The sequence below is a fragment of the Acomys russatus genome, chromosome 1 (genome assembly GCF_903995435.1).
Source record: "Acomys russatus chromosome 1, mAcoRus1.1, whole genome shotgun sequence".
In the NCBI taxonomy this organism is placed as follows: Eukaryota; Metazoa; Chordata; class Mammalia; order Rodentia; family Muridae; genus Acomys; species Acomys russatus.
The window spans coordinates 81,891,414-81,908,303 of NC_067137.1; the positions used below are offsets into that span (position 1 = coordinate 81,891,414).

Here is a 16,890-nt window from a genome sequence, read left to right on the forward strand (position 1 = left end):
TGACTCCTGTTTCTAGCAATAGTCAAAGCATCTTAGGCTATCTGCTTGAGCTATCACCATCTGACAGAAAGACACAGGCTTAAAGAACTTAACCCTGCACATGTGCTAGGGCAGACAGGCGGATGAACTATTCAGTATTCCTCACTCAACCTATGGGAGGCAGAGGAGAACTTGAAAGAGGACTTTAAAGGATGATGCATGAGGGCTGATAAGATAGCTCAGCAGGTTAAGGCACTTGCCACCAAGCCTGATGACCTGAGTTCAATGCCATGAACCTGCATGTTAGAAGGACAGAACTAACTCCCTCAAATTGTCCCCAGACTCCACATATGCACTGTGACACACACAGGCCCCTCCCCCAATAAGTAATCAAATGAAAGAAAAAAATATAAAGCTTTAACTTGAAAAAAAGAATAATGGAATTTCCTAGAGACCAAAGAAGAAAGAAGCTATTATTCCCATCCCCTATGGTCAGTGTTTATGTCTGTGATTGTGGTATAACTACAACATTCCTTCTCCTTTCCTTTTCCTCCCCCCAGACCTCCCATAAACCCCTTCCTGCTCTTCAAATTCATTTCCCACTAATTGTTATTGCATGCATATGTGTATTTTCGTATAGGTATATTTCTAAATATAAGCTGTTGAGTACGTATAATATTGTACTAGGTGACCAATTGGTAAGCTCTTCCCCGAGTAAGACCACCTCCTCCACTTCCAGCTTTCCTCACTTGCCTGTAGTTCTTTGTGTAGGGTTGAGACCTTACGGGCATTTATCCATCCGGTTTGTCATGTATATTAGTGTCATTCTGGTTCACATCTGGGCAGTCATGTTGGCGTAGGTGTAGCTTCTGATGTAATGAAGAGATGCCATCTCACAGCCAAGTCTCCAGTCCTCTGGTTTCCTAGTCCCTGTTCTGCAATGCTCCCCGAGCCTTGGCTGTGGGAGTGTTTTGCAGATGTGTCCATTGGGATCTGGCTCCACAACTCTGCATTTTGGCAGGTTGTGGGTTTCCATAGCCGTTTCTGTCTGTTGCAAAAAGAAGTTTTAAAAACAGTCATTACTGAGGAAAAGGAGTTTCAACAACCATGGCCTTTGGCTGGACTGCTCAGAGTGTGTCGCAGGGGCAGTGGCTGCAGCTGCACTGTTTGTATGGTTGGCCTGAGGGAGCATTCAACAAGTGAGTGGAAGGACATGGATTCGCTGCCCTCCCTGTTTGCTGGAGAGTCCACACATTGCCAGAAGCACAGGGGACCCTCTTTTGAGCTTTGATTTTTCTTCCTTTTTTTTGGTTTGTCATACTCAACCATGTCATGTCTTCTCTTCACAGAATTTAGTAATATCAAGACCTAGGAGAGAATTCAACCATGGCCCCAAGGAAGAGAGGTGGACGGGGGATTTCATTTATCTTTTGCTGTTTCCGAAACAATGACCACCCAGAAATCACGTATCGGCTTCGGAATGATAGCAACTTTGCCCTTCAGACGATGGAGCCAGCACTGCCCATGCCCCCTGTGGAGGAGCTGGACGTCATGTTCAGTGAACTTGTGGTGAGTGCCAGTGTCCATGCTGTCCTCGTCACTGATAAGCCAGGGGAGATGAGGAGAGGCAGTGGGTGGGTTGGCTTGGTTTGCCGTGCTCTCTGTGTGAACCCTCAGTGTCCTCACTGAGCTATGAGGAGTATGTGTGTGTGTTGGGGGCGCGTATTAAAAAGGGTCACATGACTCTACATCCAAGGGTTTTGTTGGTGCTTCAGGTAGGCAGAGGGATTTCAATGTTTGGTGTTCAAATAGCGGTAGGTAGTACAATCTAACTTGCTGCTTCTAAGTCATCCTCATTTCCCCTTGGGTCTATACTTACGTGTGTAAATGACTCCTTCACACCTTCTGGGACGCCCCAGTGTTCACCCCCCACCACTCCCAATGTGTAGTATTAGTGCTGTTTGAAAATTAGTCATGCTTCCCACTTGTCTTTGATCTTTGGTGAAAGACATTAGTACTTAAGTGCAGTATCATTACTTAGACTAATGATAGGATTGGAGTAGCAGCTGCTGTGGGAACCTTTTTATAGCTACCGTCACACTGTAGAGGCCTACTGTCCTCAAATGAGATGATGTAGGACCTGTTCATCAAGAGGTGCAAGTGGACTCTTCTCTTCCTGTCAGAGGACATTATGGCGTAATTTAAAGAGAGCTAGCATAGACATCAGCAAGGCCCTGCTTCAAGTCACTACTCTGTACTTGATCTTAGGCAAAAGGCTGAGAAGCAATTAATTTACTACTCTGAGTTTGTCTACTTAAGTATAGAAAGTCATGTTATTTTTCTGGTCCCATTTTCTGAAAAGTGTAGCAGGGACAACCCCTCTCAGATTTGATGGCATGTCTAAGCCAGAGCTGGCCATAGCGGGTGGGGCTAGCGCCTGCCTCTTAAAGACACCCAGTGAAGTCCCAGGAGTGCCGTATCCTCAAGGGCAGCATTTGCTAGTAAGGTTTATTCTCAGTGGACCATTTCTCAGTGTGGCAGGAGCTAGAGAACGTGGTTTCTTGCTTGATTCTTAGAGCAGAAAGTAGGCTGTGTCACTGCTTGCCAGGGACCAGCAGTGTTGTTCCAGCTATTCCAAATGCGAATTCAGAAAGGGGAGGACAGCTGGCACGAGGGTCTGTGGAGCTGAGGCTTGTGCTGTGGTCTCCTGAGGGAAGAAGCGAGCCTATTTTGAGCATAATTGATTAGGATAAAAAGAGATAGCTTATGATTGCATGTTTATACTTTATGACATTGACTATTTTATCTGCTTTCCCTTCTCTACTTTATAAAGAACTTTATTTTAGGTCTCAAAATAAAAAGCTGAAACCAGCTGTGATGGGGCATGCTTGTAGTCCCAGCACTTGAGAAATGGAGGTGGAAAGATAGGAATTCAAGGTCATCTTCTGTCCCACAGTGAGCTCAAGCCAGCCTAAGCTACATAGGCATGCACACACGCGTGCGCTCTCTCTCTCTCTCTCTCTCTCTCTCTCAGCTTGGGATATAGTTCAGTTGGTAGGTTCCTGCCTAGCAAACATGATACCCTGATTGTATGACTTTTCTCATCGCTGGGACCAACCTGATACAGAGCAACTAGCTTCAGGGAGAAAGAGTCCCTGTGCTTTCGGTCCATAGTGACAGGAAAGGGTGGCAGCAGGGGTATGGCACCGCCGCTAGTCACATGTGTCTGATCTCAGGAAGCACACACAGATGAGCGTTTTTCTCTTTTGTATCAGTCAGCCCAGGACTGCAGCCCACGGAGTGCTGCTGCCCACGTTCAGGGTGGGTCTTGCCTGCTCAGGTAAATCTTCTTGCAAACACCCTCACTGACATACCCAGACCTGTGTATCCATGGCGAGTCTAAATCCTGATGAGCTGCCACTGAGGATTAACCATGACACCTGGATTTAGTCCTCAGCACTGCATAAACTGGGTGTGATTACTCAGGAGGATCAGAAATTCAAGGTCATCCCAGGCTCTGTAGCAAGTTTGAGGCTCTCCTGGGATGCATGAAACCCTGTCTCAATCCAGACAAAACACACACACACACACACACACACACACACACACACACACACACACACAGTAAACTTGGCTTTTAAAAATGTGATCAGTTTAGTTGCTGATAGAAGCAGAGGTGATCGATCAGGAGGTGCAAAGTCAGTGCGAAGTTCCTCTGTAGGGACCATGTGTGTGATGGCAGGTGGTGAGAAATGTGGTCAGGGGAGACTCTCAGAAGCAAGTGATCTGCCACGGGAATTAAAGGCTGGGAGGAAGGGCAGGAGGTCTCTCCAGCTGGCTTCTGCTGTGCCAGTGATGCCTCAGTGGTCCCAACAGCAAAGTGTCACCCTGCATTAGCGCTGCGTGTTCTCCCCAGGTCAGCTGCACTTCTGCTCAGCGACACCTTCTTTCCAGGAGGAAAGGAAGCAGCAGCAGCTCTAAGCATTATCCTGCACGTAGCACGTCACTGATGCCCACGTTTCATTGCCAGTGCCCATCACATGGACATGCTAGAGAACATGGGCTAAGAAAGTGTCATTCTTTTGTAAGGGTTGGCACCACTAGTCACGTGGCCAAGGCTGAGGTCACCGAGATCGGTAGTTCTCTCCCAGGGAGGGGCTGTGAGTTGTATGCCATGCTGCCTGTGGAGAAGGGCAGTAACAGTGCATCTGTGGCTTGGTTTTATTTCCTGCTCAGAGTTTTACAGCTGAATGTGTATCCGAGGAGAGGTGTGCCACTGGCAGCTAAAGACCTTGTAGACTGTGGAGCCAGTCGAGGGCTAGCACCCCCTCATATCCAGCATTTGGGCTTCCTTCAGCAGGTTCTGTCAGACTCCTCACTTGAGACCCTCCCAGAAGCTGGCAATGGCAACTCCATGTACCATCTCGGAGACTGCTTCTCTGCATTCAGAGGGAGAAAATTCCACTCGCTGCTTATTGATGTCTCTATTGTGTGTGAGAAAATTGCCTACAGCTGCTAGTTGTTAAAAAACTGATGCCAAACCAGAACTTTAAGCCAAAACCATTGGAAAACAACTTATCTTGAGGTTTGTGTCTGTCCTGGTGAGTGACGATGGGTTTTTGTCTACCTCTGACTTTAGGGACTTAGACCACAAATCCTTCCAATTGCCAGGGGAAGCCTGAGGCTAGAGAGGTGGACTCAAAGCTGCTGGCAGCGGCTTCTCTGGGTTTTCCTGAGTGCTACAGAAGTAACCCTGCCATGCCCATATACTAGGAAGAGGGTGGTGGCAGAGAGGGCCTGGCTCTTCAGTATGCACTGCTGGCCGCCTGCTCAGCCTGCAGTCTAGTGGAAGTTCTTGCAAGGCAGGTTCTATTTAAATTCGAGCTTGATTTCTTTTCTGTAAATTGAGGATCTCACCACCTCAGTGAGAGAGCTGATGTAAAGATTAAAGAACATAACTAAACAACAAGAAAAACCAAACACAAAATGCTGGCACCTAGCTGGACCTGGTATTACAGGACTGAATTCCAAGCTTGGGAGGTTGAGGCCAGAGGACCCTAAGTTCAAAGCTATCGTGGGCAACTTAATGAGACCCTGTCTTAAAATAAATAGTTGAATGCTTTGTGTGTATATATATATATATATCAGTGGTATGGATTAGCATATGAGAGGGCCTAGGTTAAATCTCCAGTACAGGAGAAAGAGAAAGAGAGAGAGAGAGAGAGAGAGAGAGAGAGAGAGAGAGAGGAGGCGAGAGAGAGAGAGAGAGAGGAAGAGAGAGAAGAGAGGGAGAGAGAGAGAGGAAAGAGGGAGGAAAGAGGGAAGAAAGGAAGGCTGACTGGCATCTAGGAGATGCGTTATAGTCTACAACCAAGTGCAGCAGGAGTGATGGGAGATGATTCAAGGTTTTTCTGAGGATACAACTCTCAGCAAATACCCAGTTTCCCCCCTTTCTTGGAAGCTAATCTGCTTGCTGTGTGAGCCCTGCCTTGCTGGCCCCTTTCCCTCTGCATCTGCTAGAAAGCATCTCATCAGAGCGGGTTATTGTGAGGCCCACTTTCCCTTATCCTGTCTGATGAGTCACTCATGACATTTCTAAAAACTGATAGCAAAGGACTTTCTTTCAGAACTGTGTATGCCAGCCTTATCATCTCATTAATGAGACAACCGGGAAGGAGTTTGAACATGTGAAACAGCCAGAAAGGTGTGCCTTGTAGCAATCCCCCGGCTACAAACAGGGCAACAGGAATTGGAGACACCTGGCCCATATTGTTTTCTTTCTGCTGTTGGGGATCAAAGTCAGGGCTTTGCATCTGGTAGATAAGGGCTGTACCCCAGAGCTACACCAGCCCACCTGCTGTCCCTTCAGCTCACTGCTTCTTAGTGTATTATTCACAATACACTTACTTTTTCGCCATGTTCACCCACACAAAACTCACACTTGTGCAGTCACCACCAAAACCAGTCTAGGCATAAATAACCCTCATATCCGCTGGTCCTCACTTCCCCTCTACCCTGAGCCCCACCATCCCCTAGCAGGTGCTGAACTCCTTTATGTCTGGAAGAATTTGTTTTTGTTGGACAGTTTGAACAAATGTAATCACAACAGGTAGACCTTGGTAACTGGAATCCTTACATAATACATGATTTCAAGACTCCTCCATTGTATGGATGCCAACTCTTCATTTCTAATTCTTGCCAAATAACGGTCCATCATAGGATACATAACATTTTAAGAAGCCATTCAACACTGATAGATAGTTTGGATTTTTATTTTGCCAGTTAAGGATATTATGAAGAATGCTGCTATAAACATGCATATAGAAGTTTTTGCATGTAACTATGTGGTGCTCATGGGCACAGACCCACAAGCAGCAATGCTAGGGCCCGGGAGACTCTGTATTTACCTTTGTGAGCTGTCAGTCTGCTCTGAAGTGACTGCAGCAGCTTTCATTTCTACCAGCAACCTATGAAGCTTCCAGGTTCTTCTTAAAATTATATATCTATATCAATATTTATTAATATGTGAGAGAAAGTGTGCAATGTGTATATGCAGCTACATATACAACACATAATGGCAATCGTAAGATAACTCTGTAAAGTCAGGTTCCATCTTTATGTGATTTCTGGGAATTGAACTCAGGTCATTAGGCATGTTGAGCAAGAGCCTTTACTCTGCTAAGCCATTTTGCCTGAATGTATCTCTATCTATCTATCTATCTATCTATCTATCTATCTATCTATCTATCCATCCGTTCATCCCAGTTTCCCTACACCTTTGCCAACGTTTGTTTTTATTCATTCCTTCCCACATGCTTTTCAGTATGTTCTGTTCTACAGTGTATATGCATGTGGATTATTATAACTAAGTCATTCATTGGCATATGTGATCAGTGGGTGCGTGTGTTTTATGCCATCTGAGTACAGTACCCCTGTTCTCTACCCCTGCCTGTTCTACTCCACCTCCAGTTCCTAGTCTTTACTATTTGCCTAGATCAAAAGAAAGACCGTAACTGATCCGTGGCAGCAGTAGTGCTTTAAAACTAGATGCAACTGTGTTCATTCCCTAAGCAGCTAAAGGACTTAGACTATCTCATCTAACTTATCTGGGAAGCACTAGACACACAGCTCTTGAGTTGTCTTGCTCAAGTAACTTGTATTAAAATATTTTCAATGGAATTCTTTGAGACTAAGCAGACAATGTGTTTCTCACCAACAGATTGATTATTCTGATGTGAGTGTGTGGTAAGTGCCTGTCTGTGCTAGATCCCAAGGAGATACAAAAACTATCCTTGATGATGCTCTGGAGCAGTGAAGACAGGCCTCTAAACGTGTAACCCTGTCACGTGTGACCCACTGCCGAGAGGGGCCACCTCCTGTCACATGTGACCCAGTGAAAAGAAAGGGGTGGCTCAGGCTCAAATACCCTTTTCTGAGAAAAGAGGATTTATTGACCCAATTTTTGTGATAGATTTTCCTAGAATAAAATCCTGGGTTTCTCTTCCAGTACCACTGCTCTTTGGCATATGCATTGCTCAGTCCCTCCCTTTTCTCTGTTAATGTGCATTTGTATCTGATTTCAGAAAATACCTTTCAGATCCTTTAATTCATTCTTTGAGAATTTCATACATATGTACAATGCATTTGTACATCATGTCCACCCTCCAGTTTTCCTCCATTTTCCTCCTCTAAACTCCACCCTTCTCTAAACTCCAGGCCCTCTTCTCCTAACCCACTGGATCTAATCATTGCAGTCCATGTGTGTATGAGTGTAGGACCATCCACTGGGGCATGGTCAGCCTTCTTCCCTGATGAGCGCCGACTCTCCTTTCTCCACAGCCTTCAATGGTCAAAGATCCTCAGCTAGAGACTGGGCTTTGTGAGCCCCTACCCCATCTGTGCTGGGATTGTGACTGGTCTGATCTTGTGCAGGTGACCACAGCAGCCCTGTTGTTCCAGAATATAGTTTTGCAGTAGTCCTCACATGGTGGTTGTTGTTTGTCAACTTGACACAAACCTGGATATACCTACAAAGAGGGAGTCTTATTTGAGAAAATGCCTTCATAAGAATGGCCTATGGGCGAGACTGTGGGGCATTTTCATGGCTAATGATCAATATGAGAGTTTCTAGCCCACTGGGGGCAGTACCACTTCTGGGCCAGGTCTGTAGTATATAAGAAAGCAAGCTGAGTAAGCCAGTAAGCAGCACTCCTTGGTGGCTTCTGCCTCAGTTCCTGCCTTGTGTTCCTGTTTTGATTTTCCTCAGTGATGGGGTGTTATCTGGAACTGTAGGATGAAATAGACCCATTCTTCCACAAGTTGGATTTGGTCATGGTCCTTATCACAGCAACAGAATCCCGGCAAAGACACCTCTAATGTCTTACTCTTATAGTCTCTGTGCCTGCTTCTTTGCTGTGCTCGCTGAGCCATGTGGGTGGGGAATATGATATAGCTATCTCATGTAAGGATTGAACACTCCACTGCTTATTCTCTGAGTCTCTGCATTAATTACCGTCCACTGCAAAAATAAGCTTTTCTGATGAGTATTGAAAGCTACACTATTGGTTTACAGGAAGAGTTTAGAAGGCAGTTTGATGTATGTCTGTTTAGTAGGTTCTCCTGTGAGTCCTATGTCCTTCTCAGCCAAGGGTTCTTGGCCAGGTGTACAGAACTAGCTGTGAGTTCATCCCTGTGCAGTGGGCCTTCCAATCAGAAAGCATCTGGTCACTTCTGTAGCATTCATGCCACTGTTGCATCAATGAGCATATTTTACCCAGATCAGTCATTATTACAGCTCAGAGTTATAGCTGGGTAAGACGATTGATGACTTTTCTCCCTTGGTAGCCTATATAACATCTTTTGGCACTACAAAAGTGAACTATTAGGGAAAAAGCTTCTGAGTGAATACCAGATTAATTTCTCTATGTTCTGTAACCCAACTGTATGGTGTTTTCAATAATAATGCCTTACCATCATGTTCTGGTGAACAACCAAGAGAGATGACAATGGGATGTTTTGTTGTGGGGGGTGGGGTATGAGATCTCTCAGCAATTTAATGAGTAGTATCCTACATCTGGAGCTAGGCTTTAGCATTATACCCCTATATAGATCATTCTGCTTAAATTGGTGTGTGTGTGTGTGTGCATGTGTGTGTGTGTTTTATTTTATTTTTTTTAAGAAAGCTTCTGAGACCACAGATTATTTTGTTCTTCTAGCAATGAGAATTAGGTTGTTGTTGTTGTTGTTGTTGTTTTAGTTTGTTTTGTTTTCTGTTGGAATCTTTTCTCTTATTACTGGGACTATTATAAGCTCCTTTTAATATCAAAATTCTTCAATTATCATCAGAATCAATGAGAAGGCTCATCGTGTTTTAGCTCCTTATTTTTTAAAAATCTGCCTTTGTACTAAAATAATGGCTAAGAATAGAAAGTTGTTTTTTTTAAACAGGAGCTATTCAGTTCCCTGTCTCCATTGGAAGATGGGGAAAATGGGTAGCAGGAACATGTAATTTTAAACAGGTAAAAGAGAAAATGGAGTTGTAAGGAGTCATAGTTTTGATCTATTGTTTTTTTAATTAGAGCACAAAGGATTTCTGGTAACCAAGCAGAGGAAATCAGGATTTTATATCTAGAATAGCTTCAAAGTATTCAGTTGTCTAGAAGCCAAGGACCAAAAACAAATGAAGGAATTGGTATTAAGATTGTTCTAGTTCCACGAGGCCTGTCTTCATTTGACTAAATAAGCACCAAAGAAAATGTCCTTAGCTAAAGGACATGATTAGTTGACAGTGAAGAAAAAAAGTGTTGAGTAGATCTTCCAATTACACTTTGCATTTTTGAATAAATTAACTTGAGGAGTTCTTAGGAAAAAAACTGCTTCACTCCAGTATGATAATATGCATTACATCACAAAGGGAAGTGGCGGTGTAGATGCAGACTTACTTAAGTGTGTGTCATGCTAAGATCCCTGTGCAGTTAGTGTGAGCTACTGCAATGTGCAGTTGGTTTAAAGGAGACAAAAAAAAGGATCTCAAATTCAGAACTTGATAAACAAATTGCTCTGGCTGATGGTTTATAGTACAGGCTAAGGTTGATCTGTGTGGTTTTATATGCCTGTATCTATTGTGTTTTGAACAGAACATTGAGTTGCTTCGAAAAATCAAAGTAGGGCTGGCAGCAGATTTTCATCCCAGTAGACATTATGTGTTTCTTTGTACTCACTTAGACTGGTCAAAGTGGCTTTATAAGTTTCTTTTTAGTCCTCTAAAGCCTGGGGAAAGACTATTCCTTCCAATATTGTGGATATTTTCTCTTACCAAGGTCATTCCAAGTTTTGGGGATTTTTTTTTGTTTTGTTTTGTTTTTCTGCTTTTTTGAGACAGGGTTTCTCTGTATAGCCTTGGTTGTCCTGGACTCACTTTGTTTACCAGACTGGCTTTGAACTCACAGCGACCCACCAGCCTCTGCCTCCCAAGTGCTGGGATTAAAGGCATTCGCCACCACTCCCAGCTCATTCCAAGTATTTTTAAATGGCTTGGAATTACTAAATTTAGATTTTTGACTTCATGTGTGATATGGTGGTGTTGGTCTAGTTGGCCATTCCTCTTTGTATTCTTCCTAATGTTAGATCGAAGAGATGGAGTGGGAAGATGTAGAGGGAAACAGGAACAGTTTCTTTTTAAATTGAAACAGTGACCGAGTGCTGGCACCTGTCCCAGGCCTGTAGAGATGGAGGCAGGTCAACTCTGCCTGTAACATGGAATTTGTGGTCAGCCTTGGGCTATGTGAGAGTGTCTCAGAACAAAACAAAACAAAACAAAACAAAACAAAACAAAACAAAACAAAAAAAACCCCCAAAACTACGAATTAATGATGCTGTTGGAAAAATAGCTTTAGATCTCTTTGGTTCTGATCAGTTCTATTAATATGAAACCTAAAGAGACCTTGAATAATATATAACTGCTTCCTGTGGACCATAATTGAAGACCTGACCACTTAATTGGTCCTTGGGCTCCTCCCAGGTGCAAATTACACATAGCCAAGCTTCTGTACTGACTTGCCACTCTGTGTTCAGCCCCAGTAAGCCAGTTTTAGGGGCTAAAAGGCCAGGGGGCTAGTTTGATCTCTGTACATTGTAGGTTTTGGGTAAGCTTTCAAGTGTACTTTTCTTTTTGTGTTTGATTTTCTAAAGTTTGTTATTGGACAGCTTCATACATGAAAGTAAAGCGTTATAATTATCCCCTGCCTCACTTTTTAAAATGTGTTCTAGTAAAGGCTAGAAAGGTCTGTTAGTTTGACCATATAATTTCCTGAGAATTTATGGTGATGCTGTAGGAATCATCTCAATACCATCACCTGTTCTCACCACACATGCGACCCTACCCCAACATGAAAAGGGCACGTTTCGGTTCTAGACTGTCTGTGAATGTGCTCAGCACACACTTGAAACCTTTCGCACGAACCTCTCATCTCTTGATTTGTGTGCTGGGCGCTCAGTGGCCAGCTCTGTATTCAGTGATGCTTTTTCTGGCTCTTGGATGAAGAGTTGGAATTTTTCTTTGTTAAAAAAAAATCCTCCCTTTTTAGAAGCTGCATATTTTTCTCTTATCCAGTTTTAAATGGATTTATTAAAAACACCCTCCAGCTGCCAGCTTCTTACTTCTACGCATTGCAAAATTCAAGAACAAAGTTCAACCCAGTGCTGAAAGCCAATGAAATAAACATAGGGGTTGTTTTCTGAAAAGATGGGCAGCTACCAAATTTAGACAGAGCCAGAAAGCCTTTCCCATTCTCTTGCCAGTTAAGTTGAGTTTATTCTTTAGTGGCCAAGGCTTCATGTCAGACCTGGGAGGCAGGTGCTTTCAGAGAGCAGAATGGTGTCTCCAGGGCCTGGAACTAGTGCCTAGTCAGAGAGGGCATTCAGTGCATGCTTGGTGCCTGGCTCTTGTGTGAGTGGATACTGGTGACTAGAGAGAGAATAAAAGTGAGAGAGATGCACAGAGTATGTGTGGGGTGTGTGTGTGTGTGAGAGAGAGAGAGAGAGAGAGAGAGAGAGAGAGAGAGAGAGAGAGAGAGAGAGAGAGAGAGAAGAGAGAGAGAGAAGAGAAGAGAAGAGAAGAGAAGAGAAGAGGAGAAGAGAGGAGAAGAGCAGAGAAGAGAAGAGAAGAGAAGAGAAGAGAAGAGAAGAGAAGAGAAGAGAAGACCCGTGCTGGGTTTGTTTTATGACTAAATCTTGGAAAAGTGATGATAAACTTGGGCTGATGCTTGGTTCCCCCACCCCCACCTGTTGTCATCTTTTCTACTCATCTTTCTCATTTGGATGTTACTATGGGAACATCAGAATGCCTGCAGGGGAGGGGGAGGCAGATTAAAAATGGTGAAGAGGTTTAAGAAATCCTTTCACAGCCAAGTGTGATGGAGCAAGCTTTTTTTTTTTTTAATTTATTTTATTTTATTTATTTATTTATATATATATATATATATATATATATATATATATATATATATATATATATATATTTTGGAGCAAGCTTTTAATGCCAGCACTCAGGGAGGCAGAGGCAGGTGTGTGGCTGTGAGTTCAAGGCCAGCCTTATCTACAACGTGAGTCCAGGATAGCCAAAACTATACGAGAAACCCTGTCTTAAAAAACAAAACAACAACACAAAAGGAAGAAATCTTTTCACTCTTAAACCTCTCCACCAAGGGCAAGGGTGATAGCTCAGTCTGTAAAGTGTGCCACATGAGCATGAGAACTTGAGTTCCAATCCCAAGCACCAGCAGGAAAGCCAGGCGCAGCAGTGTGTGCCTGTAAGCCCAGCGCTGGGGTAGGGGGGCCGGGAGACTGGTGTACTACTGGAGGTGGCCAGCCACTCTACCTGAATCAAGGAGCTCCAGGTTCAATGAGACAAACGCCTGCAAACACATGCACACTCACCTGCATGAACACCACCCCTGCAACATACAGAGTACACAGATTCTCCAATGCATATTACATGGTGCAGTGGGTTTATGGCTGTGCTGTGGGAAGAGACTCTGCTGGATTGTCTTTTGACCCAGTTAATGCTGAGTCTTGTCAGATGAGCTGCCAGACAAGTCTCTTGAGTGTGTGGGAGGGGCCTGGGCTCCAGGACCAGAACTAGCATAAGAAGGTGGGACCTGCAGGGAGCTCTGGCTCCAGAGTCCCACAGGGCTGTTACCAGTCTGTCACTTTACAGCTGGCTGTCTCTCTGTTCAATTAGGAAAACACTGCTTAGAAGTGCTCCATATTAAAGGCTTGGTCAGCTAAAGCTGCACTGCATTATAGTTCTGAAAATGGGTATTTGGGGAAATTATTTAGCTACTTAGAACAGTTGTGTGGTTTGGAGGACTGGCAAGCTGCCGCTGATTCCGATTAATTAAAAGTTCAAGTTACCCTAATGAAGTTCTAGTCACACAAGAAAAGCAGAGGAACTCGATAGATTTAGCAAATCAACAGAGTTTGTCTAGCAAACAGGATAAAATTTGTATTGTCTGCCAGTAAGGGAAGTAGAATGCTTACTTTAAAGCATTAGTAGTAAGACACTAAACATTCTGCTAGTCTGCCTTTGGTTGTGGGATTTCTCTCTCCTTGTTTGTATGTGTCACGTGAAGACATGTCTGTCAGACACAGAACATCCCCGGGTAGGTGGTGAGTCACCCTGTGGTATTCTGCGTAATGACTGTGAGTGTTGGCAGAAGCACCAAGGGCTGGAAGCCCTCAGGAGCTGTCTGTGTGCATGCCCATCCCTTTCTGAGTGGAAAGCTTTCTGTTGTTGACCTCTTCTGGCCTTCCTGACTGGCCAGGAGCAGGAGTATCCCTCTAAACTGTCGAAAGTCATATCTAACCGTCATGTTTCTAACTACCGCCCTAAGAATAAAACAGCGTTCTAGACGTCATTCGTTATTAAGTTTTAAGAGATGGTAGCAACTCCTGACTTGGGCATGATGGTCACAGGTCTTGGTGGGGCTGGATGTTTATAAGTTTAATGAGTTATTGCTGCTAAATTGTATATTGCTCCATACATTCATAAAAGTGATTTTTTTTTTTCCTGTCAGAGTAACACACATCAGTATGCACATGCCTTGTCTGGTCTTTTCCACTTGATGGGTGCTTGTCACGTTGTCTTCTGACCTGGGTTCTGCTTCCTGACCCCTCTAAGGGTTTGGCTTCTGATATTGTGGACTTGCACTACAGGCGAAGGGGTTTTCTCCCTGAGAAGGCACTGCCGATGCTGGTATATGCTTGGTAATCCAAAGAAGGTTAAAACCCACCCAGCTTGTAGGAAACGTGGATGGGGCTATGCTCTGGGAGTTGGGCCTGTTTGCCAAGGGCAGTTTTGTAGGAGGAAAGCAAGGCTTGCTTGAGTGATAGGCTTGGGGGTTCTATGAACTCTCTACATTCAGATGGAAGGCTGGCTTGTCAAGGGCAATTAAAAAGCAAAACAAAACACAACAAAAACAAACCCTCAAACATAATAAACACACAAAATGATGAATGGAAGAGCAGGCTACCCCAAGGGCCTGCCTTAGCGCCTCCTTCCTTGTTTTTCTTACTACTGCTCTGGGATTGTGCAGATGCCCTCCTAACCTCTGCCTAAATGTACACTTGCGTGCATGTGTGCGTGAGCTGACCTCATTAGAAATAGGGTAATGAATGAAGCCAGGAACTTCGTGTGGGTCTGCTGCACTTTGCAGAGACAGTATGCTGTTCGAGACCTCCAGTAGGCTAGAGGTTTTGTTTGTAATCTTATACTTTAATCACTGAAGTCTCTGAAAACAGAGTTTGTCATAAGGCACTAATTTTTCTACTTACTCAAGGCCTTTATTGTATATTATCTCAAAATGCCTTCCCTTGCTTTATCTAGCAAGTCAATGCGTTTCCTTGTATTGATGTGTCCCTGTGTCCTGTGCCGATTGTTTTCTGATTTATGTGTGTTTCTCTGTTGAGCTGCTCGGTCACACTAACGTATAAGTTTAGGGCCTGTGAGGTTTCTTTGTCCACACTCCTTCAGAGTGGAGGCTCAATAATATGTTTTGTTAGGCCTAGGCCTAGAACTGTGGTTCCCACAGCTGGGCTTTCCTCAAGGTATCTCCCCCCACCTCCCCCTCTTAATTAAAAAAAAGTCTGTGTTCAAGATATTAGAAAAAATACATATTCTGTAAGTAGATGAAAGGGTGATTACTGTCTTCTTTGGGACGAGACTTTAGGTTTTTCTGTAGGTTTTAGGTTTTGGGAAACAGCTTTCTAGGGGGAGGGATGGTACTGATGATCCTGAGTCAGCAAAAAGCATTATCTTGTCACCCACTAACTCGTGTCATTTACTTACCGTTCAAAGATCTGTCCCCAAAGAATTCAGTGAAGCAGTATGAGGAGGCGGTGACGGCCATCCTGGCTGAGGTGTGGCAAGGTGCACAGGTGACAGCCTGGGTGTTGCTGGCTTGCTGCTTAGTGCACTTGCACTTGTTGATCTCAGTGGGAAACCCAAGACTCCAGGACACCTTAGGGTGCCATGGCTAGTCACAAAAGCCAAACTCAGGCCTGAGGATATCACTTGGATGGTAGAGTGCTTGGCTAGCACGCACAGAGCCCAGGGTTCATCCTCTAACATGCAGTATTCCCATGCGGTGGAACCACCTAAAACCTCAGCCTCTGGAGACGGAGGCAGGGGGACCCACAGTTAAGGTCCTCCTTCGATATATAATGTGTTTGAGTTGAGACTGGACTACCTGAAACCCTTTCTCAATAACACAAACAACTCTAACCTAAGAGACCAAGAACGTTCCAAAGGACTCCTTATTAATAGTAATGACTCACCTAATTTAACTATTAAGTTACTAGTTAATTACTAAGGGGCCTTGGGGGAGGATTGACCTAAATGTCATCTATACTAATAAATTTCTTTTAAAAGTTCAAAGAAAAGGTGATGATATTTCATGGAAGTGATTTGTGGCATTGAAGAAAAGCAGCGTGTAAAACGGCAGACTTGATGCTTCCTTGAAAGGATGCAGAGGTCCTCCCCTTGGCACAGACTGCTTCCCAGCCCCCTTTTCCATTTAGAGCTCACTGAAGGCTGGTTTGTTGTGTCCAGTGTGCTGGCTAGGATTCCATCTGTCCTGCTGTTCTCACAGCACCCTTGTTTTCTTGGGTGTATTTCTGAAGTTTCATGAGGTATAATTTGCATGTTATAGGACAGTGTGATGAGTTTTAATAGACAAGTTACACAGCCATCACCCCCTAACAGACTTTTTAAACTCTATATGATTTATTTGCTAAAAAACATATAGAGAGATACTGTTTGAAATATCAAGTACAGTGATCCCAATTCCGTGGTTGCTACTTTCAGTATCTTAAATAATTACCAAAATGAAAATTCTCCTGTAACATTACTTTGAGGTAATTTGAGAGCTTAAATAAACAAATTGACAGAATGATTTTCATTGGTTTGTATTCCAGTTGCTGCTCCCCCACCCCCGCAATTATGCTTTTGTTCTTTCTCATCATCTAAGTCTCATCTCTCTCTCTAGTAGTGTGTCTAAAGAGTAAAGTCTGGAAAGAGATGAGGCAAAAGCAGCCAGTTGATTTATAAGTCAATAGCGTTAAGATGGGCAACTCAATAAAGATGGACAAAACATGAATGCATAAGAACAGGCAGGCAGTGCATGGAAGGTTAGATTCAGCACTAGTTGTCATTAGGAAAATGCAAACTAAAACTACATGATATAGCACCCGACATAAAATAGAATTGCTCACATTGGAAGGGCATGGCAGTGAGTGTCGATGGAGCTGGGAGCTATTGGAATGCCTCATTTTGTACCTTTGCTAATTCCGAAACCATATTCTCAAGATTCTTAAAAGCCAAGCACAGTGGCTCATGCTGTACTCACAACATAT

General features: G+C 43.8%; 1 protein-coding gene across 4 annotated transcripts in view; it reads left to right on the forward strand.

Moving 5' to 3' along the window:
* Positions 1-16,890, forward strand: part of Daam1 (dishevelled associated activator of morphogenesis 1) — a 157,172-nt gene that overhangs the window by 60,068 nt on the left and 80,214 nt on the right. For all 4 annotated transcript variants that reach the window (XM_051147270.1, XM_051147277.1, XM_051147263.1 and 1 more), the window contains exon 2: positions 1,329-1,548. In XM_051147270.1, coding sequence (XP_051003227.1) covers positions 1,366-1,548 — 183 coding nt within the window. In that variant the 5' untranslated portion in view covers positions 1,329-1,365. The remainder of the gene's footprint in view (positions 1-1,328; positions 1,549-16,890) is intronic.